Raw genomic sequence first — 27,235 nt, forward strand, 5'->3', positions numbered from 1 at the left:
CAAAATTTTTAAATGTCCACAAAGAATGTGCAGAGAAAGCGTTGTTGTGAAAAATAAAAAAATCTATTACATTTGTTGTTGTATAATTATTCCTGCCAGTAGGTGTCACTGTGTATCAGACAGAGGGGACAGTGAGTGAGAGAGAAGAAGGAATTCGGCTGAGTAAAGTATTCTTTCTTTCGTGCAATTACACCTACAAAATACAACACTACTAAAATAAAGAAGGAAATAATAGAGAAATATGAGAGTTATTGTTGTTTCTGGTTGATACATTTTATAAAAAAAAAGAAGGAAATGTATTATGGTGTTTGGTACAGCACAAGTACTGTACTGAAATGCGATGTGTGTGTTTATGTACAGTACTACTGTGTATTGTTGTTTATTATTGTTTATTACAGTATTATCTATTCTATAATTTAAGATTTAAGGTAAATATTCTTGTATTTATAACAAAAAAAGAGCATTTAAGACATTAGAGAGGTTAGGGGTAAGGGGGGGTTTGGAAGGTCTGGCACGGATTCATTCTATTTACATTATTTTTTATTTCATTATCTTCTTTAATACTGAGATTCTCCTGCTTAACGTCTAACACACACGCACACGCACACGCACACACACTCATGCACGCGCATACATGCACACACACACACGCACGCACACAGAGTGGGACGTGTGGTGGATGCTCGATGTTGCTGAAGCTGCGGTGTTTGTGTTTGTATGTTTGATGTGTGTTACTGTGAGTGTGTGTGTGTGTGTGTGTTGGATGTATTGCTGTGTGTGCACTGTGTACGTTAGACGTGTTTATCGGATATAATCGGACCCGTTACGGTATGAGGACCCAGAACTAACGGGGATAAACAGACCGATCAGCGGACTGAGCGTGCGGAACTCAGGCGCGCGCGGACATGGGCGCGAGACTGAGCCGCCAGAGCAGCCTGGACGGAGGCGCTGGAGGGGGCTCGCGCAGGAGAGCGCGGCGGAAGCGCGCGGACAGCGGCGGCACCGAGCCCGAGCAGACCGGAATCCCGTTCCCGCGCGCTGTGCTGCTGCTGCGGACCGACAGGCTGGGCGCGAGCGGACAGAGTCCGTACATGAGACGGGTCGCGTGGATCAAAGACATCCAGAAGCTGCTGCGCGAGAGCAAGATCGAGCAGGCCACGAGCGTACTGAGACTACTGAGGAAGGTGAGCGTGCAGAATATAAACACTACCACAGTATAAACACTAACATAATATAAACACTAACATAATATATACATTAACATAATATAAACACCCAACACCATATAAACACTGTCAGAATATAAACACTAACATAATATATACACTAACATAATATATACACTAACATAATATAAACACCCAACACCATATAAACACTGTCAGAATATAAACACCCAGCATCATATAAACACTGTCATAATATAAACACTACCACAGTATAAACACTAACATAATATAAACACTAACATAATATAAACACTAACATAATATAAACACCCACCACCATATAAACACTGTCAGAATATAAACACTAACAGAATATAAACACCCAACACCATATAAACACTGTCATAATATAAACACTACCACAGTATAAACACTAACAGAATATAAACACTAACATAATATAAACACTAACATAATATACACACTAACATAATATAAACACCCACCACCATATAAACACTGTCATAATATAAACACTACCACAGTATAAACACTAACAGAATATAAACACTAACATAATATAAACACTAACATAATATACACACTAACAGAATATAAACACCCAACACCATATAAACACTGTCATAATATAAACACTACCACAGTATAAACACTAACAGAATATAAACACTAACATAATATAAACACTAACATAATATACACACTAACATAATATAAACACCCACCACCATATAAACACTGTCAGAATATAAACACTACCACAGTATAAACACTAACATAATATAAACACTAACATAATATAAACACTAACATAATATAAACACTAACATAATATAAACACCCACCACCATATAAACACTGTCAGAATATAAACACTAACAGAATATAAACACCCAACACCATATAAACACTGTCATAATATAAACACTACCACAGTATAAACACTAACAGAATATAAACACTAACATAATATAAACACTAACATAATATACACACTAACATAATATAAACACCCACCACCATATAAACACTGTCATAATATAAACACTAACAGAATATAAACACCCAACACCATATAAACACTGTCATAATATAAACACTACCACAGTATAAACACTAACAGAATATAAACACTAACATAATATAAACATTAACATAATATAAACACCCAACACCATATAAACACCCAACACCATATAAACACTGTCATAATATAAACACTAACAGAATATAAACACCCAACACCATATAAACACTGTCAGAATATAAACACTAACAGAATATAAACACCCAACACCATATAAACACTGTCAGAATATAAACACTACCACAGTATAAACACTAACAGAATATAAACACCCAACATATAAACACTGTCATAATATAAACACCCAGCATCATATAAACACTGTCATAATATAAACACTACCACAGTATAAACACTAACAGAATATAAACACTGTCATAACATAAACATTAACAGAATATAAACACCCAACATCATATAAACATGAACACAATCCAAACACTACCACAATATAAACACTGTCATAATATAAACACTGTCATAACATAAACATTAACAGAATATAAACACCCAACATCATATAAACATGAACACAATTCAAACACTACCACAATATAAACACTGTCATAATATAAACACTCTCATAATATAAACACTCTCATAATATAAACACCCAACATCATATAAACACCCAACATCATATAAACACTGTAATAATATAAACACCCAACATCATATAAATACTGTCATAATATAAACACCAAACATCATATAAACACACATCATATAAACACTGTAATAATATAAACACACAACATCATATAAACACTGTAATAATATAAACACACACCATCATATAAACACCCAACATCATATAAACACTGTCATAATATAAACACACAACATCATATAAACACTGTAATAATATAAACACACAACATCATATAAACACCCAACATCATATAAACACTGTAATAATATAAACACCCAACATCATATAAACACCCAACATCATATAAACACTGTAATAATATAAACACACAACATCATATAAACACTGTAATAATATAAACACACAACATCATATAAACACCCAACATCATATAAACACTGTAATAATATAAACACACAACATCATATAAACACTGTAATAATATAAACACACAACATCATATAAACACCCAACATCATATAAACACTCTCATAATATAAACACCCAACATCATATAAACACCCAACATCATATAAACACTGTAATAATATAAACACACAACATCATATAAACACTGTAATAATATAAACACACAACATCATATAAACACTGTAATAATATAAACACACAACATCATATAAACACTGTAATAATATAAACACCCAACATCATATAAACACCCAACATCATATAAACACTGTAATAATATAAACACACAACATCATATAAACACTGTAATAATATAAACACACAACATCATATAAACACCCAACATCATATAAACACTGTAATAATATAAACACACAACATCATATAAACACTGTAATAATATAAACACACAACATCATATAAACACCCAACATCATATAAACACTCTCATAATATAAACACCCAACATCATATAAACACCCAACATCATATAAACACTGTAATAATATAAACACACAACATCATATAAACACTGTAATAATATAAACACACAACATCATATAAACACCCAACATCATATAAACACTCTCATAATATAAACACCCAACATCATATAAACACCCAACATCATATAAACACTGTAATAATATAAACACACAACATCATATAAACACTGTAATAATATAAACACACAACATCATATAAACACTGTAATAATATAAACACACAACATCATATAAACACCCAACATCATATAAACACTGTAATAATATAAACACACAACATCATATAAACACTGTAATAATATAAACACACAACATCATATAAACACCCAACATCATATAAACACTCTCATAATATAAACACCCAACATCATATAAACACCCAACATCATATAAACACTGTAATAATATAAACACACAACATCATATAAACACTGTCATAATATAAACACACAACATCATATAAACACTGTAATAATATAAACACACAACATCATATAAACACCCAACATCATATAAACACTGTCATAATATAAACACACAACATCATATAAACACTACCAAAATATAAACACTGTCATAACATAAACACTACTACAATATAAAACTGCCATAAACAATATTACAATATAAACACTGGCATAACATAAACAGTACTACAGTATAAAACTAAAATAAACAACATTATAATATAAAATAATATACAGTATCACAATATAAAATCTGTAATAATAAAAACACTACTGTAATATAAACACTGTCACAAGCCTCCAAAAAGCCCTGACCTCAACCTGATTGAACACCTTTAATGCAATGTGAATTGAGAACCACACCACTGTCCAGCATCAATGCCTTAACTCATAAAATGGATCAGAGCTTGACCTTAACTAAATGGGCACAAATTCCAACAGACAGACTTTAAAATCCCATAGAAAACCTCTCCAAAAATGAATAGGCGTTTATGCACATAAGCAGGTGAATCTTTAATAACTTTTTCTAGTATATAGAAGTCAGTATGTTGGCTCTTATGTAATGCACATCAGTATCGCCCAGACACCTGTACATACCCAGCATGCCACTGGTTATTATTTCTATAGAGTGGTGTGGACATAAAACATCAGGAAAATACAGTGAAGACGCTAATGTGGCAAAAATACACAAAACAAGATTATAAATGTACGTGTTGGCATGGATTAGTGCAGTGAAGCTCACTTCTATAGACGTGAGGGGGCAGGACGCTGGTCTGGGTTTAGCGTTACCGTCTCTCTCACTCTCTCTGTAGTTAATTACTTTGATGGTTTGACAGCTCATGGCACAAATTGGCATCATTAATCAACTCAGAGCTGGCACTGTGGGTGTGTGTGAGACTCTAGAGACTGCTTCTAGCAGTGATGGTGTATGCAGCGTTTAATCCACAGGCTCATTTGTGTGAGCATGAAACATTTATTTAAACTGACTGGACGTTACAATTGAAGTGTGTGTGTTTGTACACGTGCAGAATCCCAGCAGTGATTCCTCAGCTCTGTCTCAGACTGGGCTAAAACCCATTTCTGGTGTTGCCATGTGTACATGGTATCATTTTGTGCATGCGGGAATGGGGGCGGCGTGTTTGCTGGAGTGTGTAGGTACCATCAGACAGGTTCATTGATTTTGGCACAGCTTGGGGCTAATAATAATACTAATTGCCCACCGTATCTGCTAGGGTGGGACGACCGGACTATGTGTGGGTGGGATCTTCATTCGCTGTTTAAAGACCCTGATTGGTGGAAGAGGCAAGAAGAGGCAAGAAGCGGAGGGCTGTGCACGTTTTGGAAGAGCCATGGGCAGTGACATGCTCTCCTCCGATGCAGTCTTATAGCAAAATGGGGAGAAAATGCATACAAAAATAAGGACAACCTCAAATTAGATGCCGGAACGAGACTCAACAATCTTATGGTTAGGTTTTCACATACAATTTAAAAATCCTTTATACTTTTTAATAGGATTTGGATCAGATGATTGGTCATGCAAGAACCTTCACCTTCTTCTTTAGGAACCAATCTTGAGTTCTTGTGGTTTTATGTGTTGATAAAACATCCAGATTGGCCGCTCAGGTGGCGCAGCGGTAAAAACACACGCTGGAACCAGAGCTGGGATCTCGAATATATCGCATCGAATCTCAGCTCTGCCTGCTGGCTAAGGCTGAGCAGCCACATGAACAACGATTGGCCTGTTGTTCAGATATGGGCGGGACTAAGCCGGATGGGGTCTCTCTCTCCCATGACTGGTGCAATTATGACCTCTGCTGGCTGATTGATGGCGCCTGCACAGAGATGAGAAAAGAGTGCTCTCAGGGTGTGTCCTCGGCGTACACAACGCTGAGCTGCACTCGTCAAAGTGTAGGTGATAAGATGCATACAGCATGCTGCCCACATGTCGGAGGGGGCGTGGGTTAGCTTCGTTCTTCTCAATCAGAGCAGGGATCAGCATTGGTGTATAGGAAACATGACGCAATCGGGCAATTAGACACTCTAAAAGGGAGAAAAGGGGGAGAAAATACATTATATATATATATACATCCAGATTTAGTTTCTTAATGTCTTGATGAGATAAAGTTCTTCTCTAATGTGTCCCAATACTTTTGCTCCATGTATGTTTCCTTAAATGACGTGTAATGCTCCAGTAGCATTTGCAAAGGAGCAGCTCCATATGATGATGCTCCCACCACCATACTTTATTGAAGTTTTGTGCACACACAATCCTTCTTTCTCCAAACTTAAGTTTTGTGTTTGTGTGTGTTTGTAGGATCTGGGATTAGAAGGAACATCCCTGAACGACATTTTATACAAAAACGCAGCGTTCCTCAACCTGGTGGATCCCATCTCACACGAGCTGCTGCTGAGCCTCGCCCGAGATATGCAGTGTCCTAAACAGGTGAGGAACAATATTCGCTCCAGCAAAGACGAGAAGTTGGATGGGATGCCTGGCTCACAGTGGACATTCCAATTCATTCCAAAGGTGGTCAGTAGGGTCAGGGATTTGTGCAGAACACGAGTTCCGTCAGACCAAATTCACCAAACCATAGCTGGATTCTATTCCACAGAGTTCCCTTCCAACTGAGATTTGGCATCTTACTTTAATTACCTGAATAATCCACTTCGCCGGTGACTGCCGAGGTGATTGGAATGCACCCCTGTGTCTATATGGACTTTTGTGCTGTGTGGTTAGAATAATAAAATATTTATCATTTTAAATTATTCAGAAAGTAATACAGAAACCACACAGTGAAAAAAAACAGAAATCAAATTTCTCCTCCTGCTAAAGACGGGATGTTATTGTCTCACACACTTCAGCCAGCGTTGCTGTCGGAACAAATCTAATCAGAGGGCGTTAAGGTTCCCGTTGGGGGTAAAAGACTTCTGAGTATTATGTGTGTGTGGATTTTGAGATTTGGAGATGCTATATTGTGTTTGTATGGTGGACTAGTTTTCTCTGCGATAAACACTGGACGTGCAAAATCAGAACCAGACACAAAAAAACACGCCAGACGTGACCCATCGAGCCTGTTGTGTTTGATTGTGTTTGTGTGATTGTGTGTTAGGACTCGGACATGCTGAAATCGTCTGATAAAATCTGCAGGCAGCTCATCTATCATCTGACTCCACATTCCAAATGGCTGAGACAGAGCGTGAGCAGCAGGAAAGCTCAGGCCTGGTAATAAACACTCGGCTTTATTATTTACTCTGTTTCCTTCTGCTGTTCTGTTTCCTTCTGCTCTGTTCTGTTTCCTTCTGCTCTGTTCTGTTTCCTTCTGAGCTGTTCTGTTTCCTTCTGCTCTGTTCTGTTTCCTTCTGCTGTTCTGTTTCCTTCTGTAAGGTTCTGTTTCCTTCTGAGCTGTTCTGTTTCCTTCTGAGCTGTTCTGTTTCCTTCTTCAATGTTCTGTTTCCTTCTTCAATGTTCTGTTTCCTTCTGCTGTTCTGTTTCCTTCTGCTGTTCTGTTTCCTTCTTCAATGTTCTGTTTCCTTCTGAGCTGTTCTGTTTCCTTCTGTTCTGTTCTGTTTCCTTCTTCAATGTTCTGTTTCCTTCTGCTGTTCTGTTTCCTTCTGCTGTTCTGTTTCCTTCTTCAATGTTCTGTTTCCTTCTGAGCTGTTCTGTTTCCTTCTGTTCTGTTCTGTTTCCTTCTTCAATGTTCTGTTTCCTTCTGCTGTTCTGTTTCCTTCTGCTCTGTTCTGTTTCCTTCTTCAATGTTCTGTTTCCTTCTGCTGTTCTGTTTCCTTCTGTTCTGTTCTGTTTCCTTCTTCAATGTTCTGTTTCCTTCTGCTGTTCTGTTTCCTTCTGCTGTTCTGTTTCCTTCTGCTGTTCTGTTTCCTTCTACAATGTTCTGTTTCCTTCTGTTCTGTTCTGTTTCCTTCTGCTGTTCTGTTTCCTTCTGCTCTGTTCTGTTTCCTTCTGCTCTGTTCTGTTTCCTTCTGTTGTTCTGTTTCCTTCTTCAATGTTCTGTTTCCTTCTGCTGTTCTGTTTCCTTCTGCTCTGTTCTGTTTCCTTCTGCTCTGTTCTGTTTCCTTCTGCTCTGTTCTGTTTCCTTCTGCTGTTCTGTTTCCTTCTTCAATGTTCTGTTTCCTTCTGCTGTTCTGTTTCCTTCTGCTCTGTTCTGTTTCCTTCTGCTCTGTTCTGTTTCCTTCTGCTGTTCTGTTTCCTTCTTCAATGTTCTGTTTCCTTCTGCTGTTCTGTTTCCTTCTGCTGTTCTGTTTCCTTCTACAATGTTCTGTTTCCTTCTACAATGTTCTGTTTCCTTCTGCTCTGTTCTGTTTCCTTCTGCTCTGTTCTGTTTCCTTCTTAACTGTTCATGTTGTGGAACCTTTTTCAGTTGATCTTGAAAATGGTTTAGTGATCATTTGGTCCACTTTTTGCATGTGAATGTGCCTCAGCTCAGTCATGGTGAAATTTAGGTTAAGACTGCTAGTTCTAGCCCCACCACCACCACCACCACCATTACCTCTGTTGGGCCTCTAAGCAGGGCCCTTAGTCCTTGATTGCTTGAAGCGTATACGGTGAAGACACTTATGAAAGCTGACACTTATGATGAGGTTTCTTTTGACATGTTAGGATGCGAGCTGAAACCTGAGTGTCTGAAGAATGAAAGCACAGGATGAGGACAGGAACTATAGGAGAAGCCATTAGATGATACGGACCAAGCTGGAAGCGTTCGTTTCTAGCTTTATTAATGGTGTTCATGGTGTGTGTGCGGATGGCGTGGGTGTTGCACGGCTTAAATGTTGCGAATTAGAACTCATTACACCCTAATGTGCTGCACCATTAATCACACACACGCAGGCCGTGAAAATGGTGTTGCACCGATCCGATTACTGGAGTGAGCCTCAGCTACCACGCAGCGTTACATAAGCAAACTGTATATTGTATTTTGTTTGATCTCAGTGAGAAGGAACAATGTAAAACCTGAGACTATATAAGAGAAGTTCTTAATGTCTTAACACGCAAGTCACCCTCTCTTAAAGAGACAGTACAGAAACACATCACAAAACACACCATGTGATGCAAAATAACTATTTTTTCTGATGGAGACTTATATTGAATAAAAAAATACCAAATTACAGGTGAAAAGAAGCAATCAGGGCGAAGGAGGCATGTAAGAGCATCTGTCCTCCTAAATCAGGGCGGGCCAGCGCAGTGATTAAAGAGAACTCTTAGATACTTTTTTTACCTGACTGGATTGGGAGGAAATAGTGGAAAAACTAATATATATAATGAATAAAAATCTTTATTTTCTGTACCTGCTACACACACACACACACACACACAGAACATTGTGAACGTAGCAGTGGAAATATGTCCAGACGTTACGATGTATGTGGCACCAGGCTGCCGTACAGGAAGTACAGATCAATATCTGTGTGTGTGTGTGTGTGTGTGTGTGTTCAGCTATAATAGATGCTCTATGAACCCTGTCTACATTTTCAATTACCCAGAATGCCTTGCTCAATTTTCCTCTGGAGCTCACACACACACACTTGTAGATATCATCTCTTAAGAGACCATATGTAAAGATCAATAATATAATATAAAGACTTAACTTTAGATGATGGATTTTGTAGTTCTATAAAAATGCCACTGTGCCACAAATTTCGTGGCATGGCCTCATAACTGCGTACAAAACTGTGCATCATGTCCACAGTCAAGCAAGTTTTAAATCACCATAGGCTTAGAGACTTCTTGGTCCCTGATGACTAAATGAAGCAACTCCGTATTAATGTGCATGGTTCTTAACTGGGATGTCCACATACTTTTGGCCACATAGTATGTAATCCCTGCTAAACCCATTTACTTCCAGGTTCATTCATTCACTGACTGTTTTACCACCAGGGTGGCAGTGGGTGCAATTCACTGGGCAAAATACCTCATACCTAGGGGCAATTTACTATCTCCAGTTAGCCTGACTGCATGTCTTTGGACCCAAATTCCTCACACGAAGGACCCGGACTGCTCCATCTGGGAATCAAACCCAGGACCTTCTTGCTCCCCACCGAGCCACCGTGCCGCCCTAGTTTCAGTTTGTAACTACAAAACATGGAGGAGTTCACAGGAGGTGTAAGGCGGTGTGCATATAGTGCTGATCCTTCATCGTTTAAAGAGAACAAAGTTCTCGTCTAGAACTAAAAGCTTACAGGCTGAAGAACGTGGATGGTGGATGATGATCTTACCTCCAGCTGAACTAAGTAGACCTGAAAATGATCCAGGATCTTCTGTAAGCTGCATGTACTAATGCTGACTGTCCAGCTCAGGTCTCACAGAAGCAGAGACTGAACGTTCCTCAAAATAAACAAGGATTTTAACCTCACCAATCAGCACGACTCTCGTTTGTGGTTGGTGGCATCTTCATATCTTCACACAGCCACAGTGTCTCTGTTCCTGACGACATTATATGACATGACGTACATTATATTCCATTCGGCTCTTATCAGCGGTGGAATGAATCTGTGCAAGGTTACCAGAACGCATCTGAAAATACCAACACAGCATGCTGTGACCAGCGCAACATGACCATGAGCTTGTTAGATCTTGAGGTCACGCTGAAAAGGCTTTCCACAAGATTTTGGAGAGTGTCTGTGGGGATTTATTGACAATTCAGTCAAAAGAGCATATACTGATGCTAAACAAGGAGACCAGGCTTGTAATTGGCTGTTCAGTTTGTCCCAAATGTGTTCAGTTGGATTGAGGTTAATGCAATCGACTGGAGTTCCACCACACCAGCTCACTGAATGTCTTTATGGACAATGCTTTGTGCACAGGAGCAGGGAAAGTCCTTCCCCAAACTGTTGGATTAATTATTTACACCTACATTTACATTTAGCAGTAGTGTGGCTGAAACTATATGGTCAAAAGTGTCTATATACTTCTGACCATATAGTTCTGATGTGCAGTTTGGGTCATTGTCCTGCTGAAATACCTAATTTTGAGGTTCTTCTTCCTTCTTACCATGGTTTATAGTAGGTACAGGGTTGTTGGGTTTGAATGTCTCACCTTTTAGGCTCCAGACGTTCTTCTCCAAACATCATTGTGGCCAAATAACTCAATCTGACCACAACATTTCTCCAGAACCTTTTGTCCATGTGATCCGCAACAGATGTAGGCCAGTGACAGTGTAAAGCTTGCTTGACTGTAAACAGTGATACCTGTTTTCCAGGCCAGCATCTAATTCGCGGTAGACCCATTTTTATGGATGTCTGTTGGAACACATTGCCTCTCAGCATAACAGCTGACAGTTTGAGTTTTATTACAGACCTTGGTAAAGAGACCGCTGTTCCATGCATTTTTCACACACAGACATTCCTGACTTGTTTAGTACATGGGTCAGTCACATAACGGAAGTCAAACAGAGACACTGTTTGTAGTCAATCATAGTAAGGAGCAAAAAATTTGGACATCATTAACCCTGCAGATGAAGAACTTTGTGTTACAATCATTCATTTAATTTCCATCAACTGCTTTATCCTGGTCAGGGTCGTGCCAGGTGCGTTTTCAATAGGAAACACTGGGTGCAAAGCAGAAATACCCTGGACAGGGCTTTGGGCCATCCCCGCTTCCTTCAGTAGGAACATGCAAAAACTCTGTAAACTCTATAAAATGGAGCGTGAGGGAACACTGGACCCCCCCTGATACTCTAGCCTGTGCTGAAAGATCAGCTCTTTATACTGCTGTGATGATTCTGAGACGAGCTCCTGCTGAGCGGCGCGGTTCTGGTGCAGATGGTTCAGCAGCTGCTGGTTTTGTAAGGAGCAAATTGAAATCTCACACCATATAAAGGTGCAAGTCTCTCGGTTGGGTAGGAATGGGCATCACCATGCCAACCGACTCATACCAATCTCTCTGTTGGCCCCTCTGGCTTTCCTCTCCTCATTGTTTTTCATTAGATTCTATTTCAGTCCCAGCGGTGTGAATGCTGATGCACCAAACACGGGGTTTAAATCCGTGGGCGCGCTAATGGCTTTCCAGACACAAACAAAGTTTCGATCATGTGGTGGCACCTCTCAGCAACCCCGTTTCTCTAATCCCAGATCAGTCACAGAGGCTCAGATACACAATACGGCCAAAAGTATGTAGACACCAGATCACGAGTCGAGTCATGAGTCTTTAGGTTAGAGTCCTCTGGGAAGGCTTTCCACAAGGTTTAGGAGTGTGTTTATGGGAATTTTGGATCATTCTTCCAGAAGCTCATTTGTGAGGTCAGACACTGATGTTGGACTAGAAGGTCTGGCTCACAGTCTCCGCTCTAATTCATCCCAAAGGTGTTCTGTCGGGTTGAGGTCAGGACTCTTTATGGACCTTGCTATCACCGTACCACGGTGGAATTCACTGAGCTCCTGAGAGCGACCCATTCTTTTACTATTGTTTGTAGAAGCAGTCTGCATGCCTAGGTGCTTGGTTTTATACACCTGTGGCCATGGAAGTGATTGGAACACCTGAAATCAATGGTCTGGATGGGTGAGTGAATACTTTTGGCAATATAGTGTACCAGGTCGGTCCAGGCCCGGGAAACTATGCCACTGTTGGGCCAAGGAGGAGAAAGAGAAGTTGGGGGAAGGAATGTTCTGAGGAGGATGTTCAGGACAGGGCAACATGGAGACAGATTATCTGCTCTGGCAAACGCTGAAGGGAGCAGCCGGAGGCAGATGATGATCCAGCTCAGTACAACTGAGAGCGTTCAGTGCCTAGTCTATATTTTGATGCTTTTTTTTTGGACATCCGAGTCGTGCTGCATGATGGGATGTCTCCCACTGTTCAGCCTTCATTTACGGACTGTATACATGCTAAAATGTTTAGCCTGGAGGTGCAGAGAGTGAAAGACGAGAGAAAATATAAAAAGATGTAAAAGAGGTCCAGCAGGGACTGATCGAGAGAGAGGAAGGAAAAAATGAGAAGAATCGAGAGTGAGAGAAAGTGGTTGCAGGTCAGAATGAATAATGGAGAGATTTTGAATCATGTATGACTCTGCAAAAACAAAACCAATTTCCTTGGAACCATAAATACAGCTCAGGTTTAGGGTACAAATTCCTACAGACAGAGAGCTTGAAATAATCCGAGAAGCCTAGCTGCAAAGGATGGCGGTGGGTGAATCTGTATTAATTTACTAGTTTTGGAATGGGATGCCCAATAAGCTCATGTTTGGTCACACAGGGTAGATCTGACTTTGAAACGTGGTTATGGTCACATCCATCCATGATTAGGCTGAAAGTGACAGGAGGAAAACACACACACACACACACACACACACACACTTGTCAGTAGTTGCCTGGAGACACCAGACCAGACGAGAAGAAGCGAGACGAGTGGACTGATGAAATTGAATGTGACATTTAATCACAAACACACTCGGATGCTTCAGCCTGGAGATTCTTTTATTTATACAAGTTTAACAATTTTGCATTTCTGTTAAAACCTGCACACACACACACTGATGGACAGATGGACGGACGGACGGACACTCTCCTGCATGTGCAGTGTTTGTGATATGAATAAACAAATGCAGTATTTGTGCAGAGGATACTGAAGTCCAGTCTGCACCACAAGTACTGTAACAGTATTAGCTTCTGGTTTATCAGAATGTGATACCAGTCAAATGTGCTTCATAATATCAACATCACTGGTCAGGGCCTGGTGGGTCTAAAAACAGTGGGTCCAGTGCATGACTATATTCAGTACAGGCTCACAATGACTAGATATGGGGTTTGAACCCAGGTCTTTAGGGCACATGTTGGTGTGTGGCACCAACCACCAGACCTATTTACTAAAATATGCATTACATGGTAAGTACAAGGTGAATCTTTAGATCGATCTGAGTTTGTTTTGGTGGAGCAGTTTGGGATCAGATGTCCTCCAAAGAACCTTTTTTAAAAGCTGCTGTTAAATCCAGTTACTCAATGCCAAAAGTATTCAGACATTATTATTGTATACTCAATTCCCCTCTGGTGACCTCTGCTGGTTGCACCACACCCTCACTGGTCAGAAAATGCCACAGACTAGTACAGGCTAGCATCCTCCAAAACCGTGTGAGGCCATTGGTAGCTTCTTTACACCGGTCAGTGGTGGATTTATACAGAGAGCCTTAATGTGTATGAAGAAACACACTACACTGTCTGTATTCCTCCACCACCCCTTCTAGTTCCCTAAACTGCCAGTAGGAGGCGCTATTACAGCAATAAGGACAAACTTCCCTCCATCAGACATGCTCGCGTGTCTGTAGAGCGCCGACCAGGCCGATATCTCCTCTGAGACTTGAACTCAGGGTTCGGATCATGGAGATGGTGGTTAATTTTAGATGCTTCACAGTAAAGCTGGGGCTAAAACACCAAAAAGTAAAACATTCTTTAAGGATTTTACTATTTTCTGTAAATATTAACTCATATAAGTGAAATTATTATAAATACTGTATATTCTACATATTATATAATAAGGGTGTCCAAACTTGCATATGGTTTTAAAAAATCGCATTAATACGGAACCTCTGTGTTTAGGTAAATAAACAGCTTAATAGCATCATTTGTACTTATGGAATCATCGGGAATGATTTATCATTGTTTAGATACCAGACGTGTTTCAGACGTGTCTAAACATCCAGAGTATTTACTAATCTTACTTGTCTCTACGATTTTGGACTCAGTTATTTTTTTATTTGTGCATTAGATCAGATTCACGAGCGGCAGCATTAACTGGGTGACTCAGAACCGGCTCGGAAGGTTGCACTGACCTTCAGATATTCCCCAGCAGTAGAAGCTTCTCGCTGAGTCCACGTGGGCTTGATCTGAAGAACCTTCAAAGCGCGGAAATGTCACACAGCAGTGAGCTCACCAGAAATCGATTCTGACTCCAATTCATTCAGACACGCAGAGAGGGTTTCTGACGCTGACCTGCGATTCAGAGGAGAACACGGAGTTACGGAACAGAACAGAAACGACACCAGGGAGACGCCACACGCTAACACTAACACTGAGGAGAATAAGCAATCAATAAAAAGCATGATTTTATGTTACATATTCAACACAGGAGCTCTGTCTCAAATTATATACAATACATGAACACAAGCATGTTCACGTCCTTTTAAAAAAGCAAATTCATCTAGTCAATCACCACTCATCACCAATAAAAGCGTAAAACATCCAGATGTACAATCTTCTGTAGGACAGATTTGTAAAATGAAACAAGGACTGAGTAATTTAGCCACAATTACCAGCAATTATAGCCAAAAGTGTGTGGACATACCATTCCAAAACCATGGCCAGTAATATGAGAGTTTCCTCACTTTTATATTGTGGTTATAAGCAGTGAGGGTGAAAGGAGTAGTAATTGCTCGTGTCTGAGAGACTGAGAGACGCTTATAGTCCGGATTTAGTGATTTCTACCTTTTTGGATGCTCAAAGAAGCTTTAAGGGGAAGAAGATTTTCATGTGATGATGATGTGAAAGCAGCGGCGCATCAGTGGCTACGAGCTCAACCGAACACATTTTTAGCTGACGGCCTCGGAAGGTGACTGAGAACCCTTGTATGTATGATAGATGGATGGATGGATGGATGGATGGATGGATGGATGGATGGATGGATAGATAGATAGATAGATAGATAGATAGATGGATAGATAGATAGATAGATAGATAGATAGATAGATAGATAGATAGATAGATAGATAGATGGATAGATAGATAGATAGATAGATAGATAGATAGATAGATAGATAGATTATGACTATGCATGAGGTTTAGTTTCAGTATAAAGATTGATTAGTAATTAAATGATTAAATAGTAAAGTGACGTGACAATATTACACAATGAGGCCAATATAGTCATACATATACATACACATACAGTGTATCACAAAAGTGAGTACACCCCTCACATTTCTGCAAATATTTCATTATATCTTTTCATGGGACAACACTATAGACATGAAACTTGGATATAACTTAGAGTAGTCAGTGTACAGCTTGTATAGCAGTGTAGATTTACTGTCTTCTGAAAATAACTCAACACACAGCCATTAATGTCTAAATAGCTGGCAACATAAGTGAGTACACCCCACAGTGAACATGTCCAAATTGTGCCCAAATGTGTCGTTGTCCCTCCCTGGTGTCATGTGTCAAGGTCCCAGGTGTAAATGGGGAGCAGGGCTGTTAAATTTGGTGTTTTGGGTACAATTCTCTCATACTGGCCACTAAATATTCAACATGGCACCTCATGGCAAAGAACTCTCTGAGGATGTGAGAAATAGAATTGTTGCTCTCCACAAAGATGGCCTGGGCTATAAGAAGATTGCTAACACCCTGAAACTGAGCTACAGCATGGTGGCCAAGGTCATACAGCGGTTTTCCAGGACAGGTTCCACTCGGAACAGGCTTCGCCAGGGTCGACCAAAGAAGTTGAGTCCACGTGTTCGGCGTCATATCCAGAGGTTGGCTTTAAAAAATAGACACATGAGTGCTGCCAGCATTGCTGCAGAGGTTGAAGACGTGGGAGGTCAGCCTGTCAGTGCTCAGACCATACGCCGCACACTGCATCAACTCGGTCTGCATGGTCGTCATCCCAGAAGGAAGCTGACGCACAAGAAAGCCCGCAAACAGTTTGCTGAAGACAAGCAGTCCAAGAACATGGATTACTGGAATGCCCTGTGGTCTGATGAGACCAAGATAAACTTGTTTGGCTCAGATGGTGTCCAGCATGTGTGGCGGCGCCCTGGTGAGAAGTACCAAGACAACTGTATCTTGCCTACAGTCAAGCATGGTGGTGGTAGCATCATGGTCTTGGGCTGCATGAGTGTTGCTGGCACTGGGGAGCTGCAGTTCATTGAGGGAAACATGAATTCCAACATGTACTGTGACATTCTGAAACAGAGCATGATCCCCTCCCTTCGAAAACTGGGCCTCATGGCAGTTTTCCAACAGGATAACGACCCCAAACACAACCTCCAAGATGACAACTGCCTTGCTGAGGAAGCTGAAGGTAAAGGTGATGGACTAAACCCAATTGAGCACCTGTGGCGCATCCTCAAGTGGAAGGTGGAGGAGTTCAAGGTGTCTAACATCCACCAGCTCCGTGATGTCATCATGGAGGAGTGGAAGAGGATTCCAGTAGCAACCTGTGCAGCTCTGGTGAATTCCATGCCCAGGAGGGTTAAGGCAGTGGTGGATAATAATGGTGGTCACACAAAATATTGACACTTTGGGCACAATTTGGACATGTTCACTGTGGGGTGTACTCACTTATGTTGCCAGCTATTTAGACATTAATGGCTGTGTGTTGAGTTATTTTCAGAAGACAGTAAATCTACACTGCTATACAAGTTGTACACTGACTACTCTAAGTTATATCCAAGTTTCATGTCTATAGTGTTGTCCCATGAAAAGATATAATGAAATATTTGCAGAAATGTGAGGGGTGTACTCACTTTTGTGATACACTGTATATACACATATACATACATATACACATATGCAAATAAATACACATATATATATACATTTGCACATGCATGTGCATACAAGTACGTACACACATGGCTACATTAGGACCCTCAGTCTTTAGCTACAGCCAGCCTGCCCTGTACATGTATATGTAGCCCCACCTCGTATGTAGCCCCACTTTGTGAAGGCTTGTGGTTGTGAGAATGTGTGCCCATTTGGTCAGTAGAGCATTGGTGAGGTTAGACACTGATGTCAGAACTCCAGTGGCCAGGTTGCTGACAGTCAAAGTTCCAATTTATCCCAAAGGTGTTCAGTGTGGTTGACCTTAGGGCTCTGTGCAAGCCACTGGAGTTCCTCCACGCCAAAGCAATCGAACCATTAACCTCCCTTTGTGTACAGTGGCACAGTCATGCTGGAACTGGAGGGTCTTACACAAAGTGTTAGCAGTGGGTGTGGCTGAAACATCTGGGGTATAATAAAGAGGGGTGTCCAGATAGTTTTAACCTATAATGTACCATGTAAGAAAAGCCTTTTGATTTAACACTAACAGTACTGACTGAAGTAGTCTTGATTATCTTCTCAGTGCTGGATCCTCTTGGTCTGATTAATAAAGTCGTTTTCTCTCTGCAGGTTGAAGACGACTCTTCAGAAGAAGCTCTGCAGTGATTCTGTGGATCTCGCCGGGATCCCACTATCCACCCGAGATGTTCGACACGTAGCCTACTACCTCCAGAACAGCGGGGGCGCCGTTATATCAGTAGATCTGAGCTTCACAGAGCTGAGGGACGAAGGGATGAGAATCCTGCTGCCCATCCTGAGTGTTCTGCCCAAACTCACCACGCTGGCACTGAACGGGAACCGACTGACCTTTTCCATCATGAAGGATCTCACAGAGGCCATGAAGAATCCCAAAAGTTTCACCTGTCTGGCCTGGATCGACCTGGGAAACAACGTGGACATTTTCACCATGCCACAGGTAACGGGTGCGACCTAGAACACCAGCGTTCACCTGACATATCATCATTTACATTTACATTTACATTTTCAGCATTTAGCAGACGCTTTTATCCAAAGCGACTTACACAATGAGCTGAACACGATGAGCAATTGAGGGTTAAGGGCCTTGCTTAGGGACCCAACCGTGGCAACTTGGTGGTGGCGGGGCTTGAACCGGCAACCTTCTGCTTACAAGTCCAGTACCTTAACCACTGAGCTATCACTGGCCCATCTGGATCATCATCAGGGTTGGGTAGAGGGAGAAGTCACAGAAAAAAAATCACACTTCATTGTTTAGCTTAGCATCGTTCACAGTGGCAATTTTTATACAAATGTTATGTTTTAAACTTTTTAGTAAGTCATCATTGTTCACTCTTAGACGGGGAAATAAATCAAGTCATGCTTCATGTGAATAAGCAAGAAAAATATGGACTGAGATTACTTAGCTCCCTCAGCTTCCAATTACAGAAAGAACAACAAATAAATTCAAGATTGTATTTAGAAATTCTGCAGGAGATCATCAAGGAATTTCTGACGCTGCTGAATGTATCTGAGAGCTGAAACCATTTTTATAAGACTGAATGACTAATATTAGTTACTGTTTCTTTATTCTTGCTCGTATTTGATGAACAGACAAGGCATGAACAACAAGACCACGTTGCATCCTTTTTGTTCTGTAATTTAGACTTCATACTGTGCATAACGTGTCCATTTTGACAGAAAAAAAAACATTTATGAGATCAGGCACTGGTGTTGGACGAGAAGATATGGCTCACAATCAACATCCCAATTCATCCCAAAGGTTTTCAGTGGGGTTGAGGTCAGGACTGTGCAGGCTACCTGGGTTCCTGTAGACCAAGCCAAACCTTTATGGACATTGGGGGTCATAGTCATGCTGGAAAGAAAGAGCCTTCCTCAAACTTATTTGTTATGATTGTGGCTGAAACACTTGAAATCAGCGATAAGTAGGAATGTCCATATACTTCTGGCCATATAGCGTTATGAATAAATTCAAGATTTTATGTAGAAATTCTGCAAGATTTTATGTTCTCAACCTGTCAAATTTTACTATACTACACATTTTAGTGTTAGTTCAAGTATACAGACACTAGGTGGCAGTAAAAACCAAACGTTTTAGTAGGAATTCCAGACAATGCTGAATGTATCTGAGTGTATCTGAGTGCTGAAACCATTTTTATAAGACTGAATGACTAATTTGACGTCATTGTTTCTTTATTTTTACTCGTGTTTGATGAGGAAACAAGGCATGAACAACCGGTCGATGAAATTATATCTTATATGAAACTGGTCTGTGGTGAAAAAAAGGTTGGGGACGGCTGCTTTAGACCGAGTCGTGTCTTTATTGACATGGGGGGGGGGGGGGGGTGATAGTGATGCTAGAACAGAAAGGGCCTTCCCTAAACTTATCTGTTATGGGTGTAGCTGAAACACTTAAAATCATACTTCTGGTCATATAACGGATTTCAATAAAGTCAATTTTTCTCTTGTTACAGCCCCTCCTGGTGGCGCTGAGGCGACGGTGCAGCTTGAAGAGCAGTCTACCCACCATATACGAGTACACGGAGGGCCAGCCGTACTGCTACCGCATGGAGAGCTCTATAGAGGAGCCGAGTCTGTACGAGGAGGACGAGGAGGAGGAAGAGGAAGACGATGAGCTAGACGATAAGCTGGATCTGGAGCAGTGGAGCATCGCCGAGCAGAAAAGTTCAGGCAGCTTCACCCTGAATTACTGCCAAAGGTGAAGCTAACCTCGGACCCGTGGCATCACCCGGCGATGGAGAATTTGAGGTAACGAGGAAGCCGATGCAAGGCGGAGGGATGGAGGAACCCGACGCTACCTCTCTGCACTACTTGTTGTTGCTCCATCAGTTTCCTGTTCCCCATTGTGGCTTCTTGTTCGTGATCCAACACCATCGCATTCACACGGGGAGCCGGATGTGACCAAGGTTCGAGTAGCGTAAAAAAATTAGCCGCACTTACCGTTTTGGTCGTGGACGCTGATCGGCGTGGAGCGACGGACCGTTGGAGGGAACGTGACGCGTTTCAGAGACGTTTCTTTCTTCTGCATGGGTAGTAATCCAGATAAAGTGTAGCGGCATGGCTAGCTGATTAGCATACTGATGGTTTTTGAAGTTCTGGGTATGTAAACGTTTAGCTAATGTAGGGTCGGTTGGGTGTGTGTGTGCGTATGTGTGTGTGCGTATATGTGTGTGTGCACCGGGCAAAGAGGTTCGGCGAGCGCTACTCCTAACACTACTGTCGCTTTCTCACCGCTGTTTTCTTTGCTAATCTTCCAACAAAAGCCATGAGCGCCGCTCGACAAACCCAGCCTGTGTCACGTGTGCTTAGCAAAACCGCTAAGTCAAGACTTTTCTCCCCTTCTTTCCGAAATGTCCGCTCGTCAGTATTCACTCGTGTATCTGTGGAATATGCTACACTTGCTACACTTAACATAGATGTGTTGTTATTTTATGTGTGTTAATGATTAGCGCCAGCGTCTTTTTTAGCTCAGAGCGTAAAGCGCTAGTTCCTCATTCAGCTCTAACTTGGTGACAGAACAGGAATCAGATTTTCTTTGGGAAAAGCTTTCCATAAAAATAGCAACATTGTGATGCTAGCTGTAAGACCACGCTGACGTCAAAAGTTTACATACGCCTGCAAGCAACGTGCAGTTCATGTCTTTTCTCACAAATATAAGCGTATTGTGGGTTCTCTGGAAATATGACAAATACATGGAACAGTGGTCTCATGGTCAAGGAAAAAAAAATCAAATCTGCTTCCTTATGCTAAGAAAAAATGGTCTGGATCAGGGGTGCCCAATACCAGAGATGTTCACAAGTCACAAAATACGAGTCCGAGTCGAGTCACGAGTCTTCAGGCTAGAGTCCGAGTCGAGTCACGAGTCAATATAATAAACACAAAACACATATTGCAAGTGTAGCGTAGAAATAAAGAAATAATCTGTAAGTTCAGATAAAAAACAACAACAGATTAGCGAGTGTATTTACCCGTTTTACTTCGTGCCTTTACTTTCCTCGTTACCAGTTAAAAGCTTCAACTGACGTTTTGTTTTCATTGCAAATTACGGCACAGCGGCCAAAATCCCAAACACAGCAAAAAATCCATAATACTGCTTACCTTAGCTTCTGTTCTTCCAGATGCTATTACATTTATAAGCGTGTGTCCCATTAGGAACAGAATCCGTTATTTTGTAAATGTGCTTATAATTAAAAACCTCCAAACTTTTCCCGATTGTGAAGTAAAACAGGAAGTCGTTAGAAAGCCGATCGAGCGTTTCATTACCACGTCATCTGTGTGACGCTGCAAACTGAATAAATGCAAATAACAGCATTTCTTACTAACAATTACAATCAGAAGCTCTGATTGGTTCAGAAAGCGGTTCTTACAATCATTAGCGCCGATTCTGTAGGAGCGTTCCATTCACATGATCTGTTACTGTGAAGTGCACTAGGTAGGGTATTCCACCATTTTAAGTAGGGAGCGACGCTTCATCACTACGCCGGAAGCTGGCTGGAACATTTACACATTGTGTGTGTTGTGGGTTAAGACGACCATTATTATTATTAGAGAGCAGAAAATGACACGATCAGAATGATGTCGGATCATATATATATATACAGTGCCATCAGAAAGTATTCACACCCCGTCACTTTTTCCACATTTTGTTACGTTACAGACATATTTGAAAACCTATTTGAGTTTAGTTTTCTTTTAAAAAAAATCTACACGAAATAGCCCATAATGACAAAGTGAAAACATGTTTTCAGACATTTTTGTAAATTTATTACAAATGTAAACATTTAAACATAATAGGTACATAAGTATTCACACCCATGGCTTAATATTTTGTTGAAGCACCTTTGGCAGCGATCACAGCCTCAAGTCTTCTTGGGTATGTCTGTACAAGCTTGGCACGCCTGTTTCTGGGCATTTTCTCCCGTTCTTCTCTGCAGATCCTCTCAAGCTCAGTCAGGTTGGATGGGCAGCGTCTGTAGACGGCCATTTTTAGGTCTTTCCAGAGATGTTCAATTGGATTCAAGTCCGGGCTCTGGCTGGGCCACTCAAGGACATACACAGACTGCTCCTGGAGCCACTCCTTTGTTATCTTGGCTGTGTGCTTTGGGTCATTGTCGTGTTGGAAGATGAATCGTCGCCCTAGTCTGAGTTCCAGAGCACTCTGGAGCAGGTTTTCTTGAAGAATCTCTCTATATTTGGCTGCTGTCATCTTACCCCCTATGCGGACTAGTCGCCCAGTTCCTGCCGCAGAAAAACATCCCCACAGCATGATGCTACCACCACCATGCTTGACAGTAGGGATGGTGTTAGCCAGGCGATGAGCAGTGCCTGTTTTTCTTCGGACATGACGCTTGTAGTTCAGGCCAAAAAGTTCTATTTTGGTTTCATCAGACCAGAGAATTTTGATTCCTCTGGTCTGAGAATCCTTAAGCGGGCTGCCATGTGCCTTTTAGTGAGGAGTGGCTTCCATCTGACCACTCTACCATAAAGGCCTGATTGGTGGAGTGTGTTAGCAATGGTTGACCTACTGGATGGTTGTCCTATCTCCACAAGGGAACACTGGAGCTCCGCCTTAGTGACCATTGGGTTCTTGGTCACCTCTCTGACCAAGGCCCTTCTTCCCCGATTACTCAGTTTGGTCGGGCGGCCAGATCTAGGGAGGGTTCTGGTGGTTCCAAACTTCTTCCATTTCCGAATAATGGAGACCACAGTGCTTTTCGGGACCTTCAATGCTGCCGAAATTTTTTTGTATCCTTCCCCAGATTTGTGCCTTGACACGATCCGGTCTCGGAGGTCTAAATGCAATTCCTTTGACTTCATTGCTTGGTTTCTGCTCTGATATGCACTGTCAACTGTGAGACCTTCCAAATTATGTTCAATCAACTGAATTGACCACAGGTGGTGTCCAATCAAGTTGTAGAAGCATCTCAAGGATGATCAGTGTAAACTGGATGCACCTGAGCTCAATTTTGAGCGTCATAGCAAAGGGTGTGAATACTTATGTACCTATTATGTTTAAATGTTTACATTTTTAAAAGATTTACAAAAATGTCTGAAAACATGTTTTCACTTTGTCATTATGGGCTATTTTGTGTAGATTTTTGTAAAGAAAACTAAACTCAAATCGGATTTCGAATATGTCTAGTGGATCTCAAGTGGATCTCCACGACGGTATGGACACCCCTGCTTCAGGACATCTAGTGTGTAACCAGTTTCAGAAAACCCGCGAGTAACACGTTCAAGATCTTACATTTGGTCACAGACGCTAAACAGTTGCAGAACTGATGTTTCAAGCGTGTATGTAAACTTTTGACTTCATTCGTTTCTCTACGCTAACACCGTTTAAACAAGAGAGATAAAGTATAACGTAGTTCTAAAAACTAGCCTGCAAGGTCTTGCTGGCATTAGCACGGCAGTGATGCTACATTAAAAACGTCATTTTAAATTGTTGACCTGTGGTAATGCTAATAGCATTAGCCTGCCTTCAGAACTTTTAACTGTTTTAACATATTTAGCGTTTCCTCTTTGTTTAAAGCAATTATTCACAATTACGTTGACTGTTAGTAACTATCATTTCTCTAAGTAGGCTAAGAAGAGAAGGGCTAGTTTTTATTACTTCCTGTAGGTTTGTCGACCCTTTAAAGTTAGTCTGTTTTGAAAGCATCTAGGAAACAAGTCTGCTTTGGTCCACAAAGTGTTTAGTTACCATGAGCAGAGCTCTAGGTTCAGTTAGCTTTAGGAGAGATCCAGGTTCAGGTAGCATAAAGAGCGCTCTGGGTATAGTTAGCATGAGGAGAGGTCCAGGTGTCAGTAGCATTATGAAAGCTCTAGGATCAGGTAGCACGGGGAGAGCTCTAAGTTTAGTTAGCGTGAGGATAGCTCTAGGTTCAGTTAGCATGATGAAAGCTCTAGTTTCAGGTAGCATAAAGAGCGCTCTGGGTATAGTTAGCATGAGTAGAGTTCCAGGTGTCAGTAGCATGTGGAAAGCTGTGGGTTCAGTTAGCATGAGTAGAGATCCAGGTTTTGTTAGCATAAGGAGAGCTCTAGGTTCAGTTAGCATGATGAAAGCTCTAGGTTCAGGTAGCATGAGTAGAGCTCTAGGTGTAGTTAGCATAAGGAGAGCTCTAGGTTCACTTAGCATAATGAGTGCTCTGGGTTTAGTTAGCATAAGGACAGCTATAGGTTTAGATAGCGTGAGTATAACTCTAGTTTCAGTTGACGTGATGAAAGTTTTAGAATCAGGTAGCATGATGAGAGCTCTAGGTATATTTAGCATGAGGAGCGTTCCAGATTTCGGTAGAATGGGTAGAGCCCTAGGTTCTGTTAGCATATGGAGACTTATAGGTTTAGATAGCATGAGGAGAGCTCCAGGTGCCATCAGCGTGATCAGAGCTCTAGGTTCATTTAGCATGTTGAAAGCTCTAGAATCATGTAGCATAAGGTCCAGGTGCCGTTAGCATGAGCAGAGCTCTAGTTTTAGCAAGAGGAGAGCTCCAAGTTTACTTAGCAGTAGGAAAACTCTAGGTTCGGCTAGCACGAGGAGAGCTCTAGGTTCAGGTAGCCAAAGGAAAGTTAGAGGTTCAGATAGCATGAAGGGCTTCGGTTAAATTAGCAGCCGATGCTAAATTAATAACAGTGCTATTTTAGTCATACAGATTCCCAGCAGTCTGTTCTCATTTCCGGTGCCATCGCATCCTTACGTCGGTTGTATTAACTAGCTGATCTGTTATTTAACCATGTACTTAGTCGGCTTTAGAGGCAGAGCTAGCATATACGAGCTTCACGACTTTCTGTGTAATGAGAAAACCTGCGGACAGAAATATTTTTTGCACATGTTAGCCACAGATGGCTAATTTTCTGTAAGAAATGTGACGTTTGAAATATTTATCGCTCTGTTGTTGTAAACACTTCGTCCTAGCGTGTTAGCATTTATGTAAAGCAGGTGTTTTCCACACCTGGACTTTAAGAGGACGATCATACTGCACATCTGTGATGTACCTGTACGATATAACCTGTTGTCCTTCCACCGTGTGTGTTTCTGTACTGGTGTGACGTCGTCTCAGTGTTCTGTCTGTAATTAACGTCTGTCGTCAGTCGTCTGTGTTATTCGGTGCGTCTTGTGTAATTTATGGTTATAAATATGCCTAAATTTGGTCGTACACAGGATTTAAACAATATTTAGCATATTTAACAGTAGTGAAAGGAAGAGTTTGTCTTCGGTTTCCCAGTGCTAACCAGCAGATCTGATCATCAGGTTTCTGGTCTCATCACAGCTCAACTTCAAACAGACTGAATCAGCAACACCAGCGTGGTTACTCCATTATTCAAAAATATCTAAGATATAATGTGTACACAGTGTCCGATTATACGAGGGATCTTTTATATTCTGGTTATAAGCGGTGAGGGAGGAGGAATCGGTCGTGTCTGAGAGACTGCGAGACGCTTATAGTCCTGATTTAGCTCCATCTGATTTCCACCTTTTTGGTTCTGTTCTTTTACGTTCTGTTCTTATTGGTTCTGTTCTGTTTGGTTCTGTTCTGTTTGGTTCTGTTCTGTTGAAATCAGTCGTGTCTGAGAGACGCTTATAGTCCAGATTTAGCTCCATCTGATTTCCATCTGTTCTGTTCCGTTCTGTTCTTTTTGGTTCTGTTCTGTAGTAATCGGTCGTGTCTGAGAGACTGAGAGACACTTATAGTCCTGATTTAGCTCCATCTGATTTCCACCTTTTTGGTTCTGTTCTTTTTGGTTCTGTTCTTTTCGGTTTTGTTTGGTTCTGTGTGGTTCTGTTCTGTTCCATTCTGTTCTGCTTGGTTCTGTTTGGTTATGTTCTGTTCCGTTCTTTTCTTTTTGGTTCTTTTTGGTTCTGTTTGGTTCACTTGTGGTATTCAGCGTAAAGAGTGAAGAGCAAGCTAACTAACATAGCGATGTTGGAAGGCAGTATGAGTAAACTCCAAATGTACATTTTAAAAACCCGAAACTACCCAAACAGTTTGTGCTTGAGGATCAGCAGAAGATGCTTTTGGTGTTCGTTATTCCTGCAGTTAATTGTAGCTAGCTAATATAACAGACTAGCATTAGTAGCTAGCTTACTGCGTTAATCAGTTTGCTCTTTGCTATGATAAATAATTAGTGTAAACATTTAGTATCAGTGCATTTTCAGAACGTACTAATCTTGACGCTATATGGCTTAGTGGTTAGATTAATGTAAGGTTAAGGTACAGAATTAGTAATCTGAAGGTCACTGGTTTGAGCCCCACATCTGCCAATTTCACCACTATTTGCTCACACTGTGTTCAGTCACAATCGTAAGTCACGTGGGTTAAAGCGTTAGCTAAATACCACACATGTAAACGGTAACTCAGTGATACAGTGTT

General features: G+C 41.1%; 1 protein-coding gene across 1 annotated transcript; it reads left to right on the forward strand.

Moving 5' to 3' along the window:
* The first annotated feature begins 771 nt into the window (after positions 1 to 771).
* Positions 772 to 20,918, forward strand: lrrc75ba (leucine rich repeat containing 75Ba). Its single transcript, XM_062999540.1, has 5 exons — positions 772 to 1,184; positions 6,646 to 6,774; positions 7,442 to 7,554; positions 18,438 to 18,783; positions 20,318 to 20,918. Exons 1-5 carry the CDS (start codon positions 906 to 908, stop codon positions 20,564 to 20,566), a joined length of 1,116 nt encoding a protein of 371 aa, XP_062855610.1. The 5' UTR covers positions 772 to 905; the 3' UTR covers positions 20,567 to 20,918.
* The last annotated feature ends 6,317 nt before the right edge of the window (positions 20,919 to 27,235 follow it).

Source organism: Trichomycterus rosablanca, chromosome 7 (assembly GCF_030014385.1).
Source record: "Trichomycterus rosablanca isolate fTriRos1 chromosome 7, fTriRos1.hap1, whole genome shotgun sequence".
NCBI classification, from domain to species: Eukaryota; Metazoa; Chordata; class Actinopteri; order Siluriformes; family Trichomycteridae; genus Trichomycterus; species Trichomycterus rosablanca.

Bases quoted from the DNA above. Each gene is read 5' to 3' on its own strand.
- lrrc75ba (XM_062999540.1), top strand. From the start codon at position 906: ATGGGCGCGAGACTGAGCCGCCAGAGCAGCCTGGACGGAGGCGCTGGA. The intron at 7,555-18,437 runs GTAATAAACACT...TTCTCTCTGCAG, and splicing joins AGCAGGAAAGCTCAGGCCTG to GTTGAAGACGACTCTTCAGA. The intron at 18,784-20,317 runs GTAACGGGTGCG...CTCTTGTTACAG, and splicing joins ACATTTTCACCATGCCACAG to CCCCTCCTGGTGGCGCTGAG.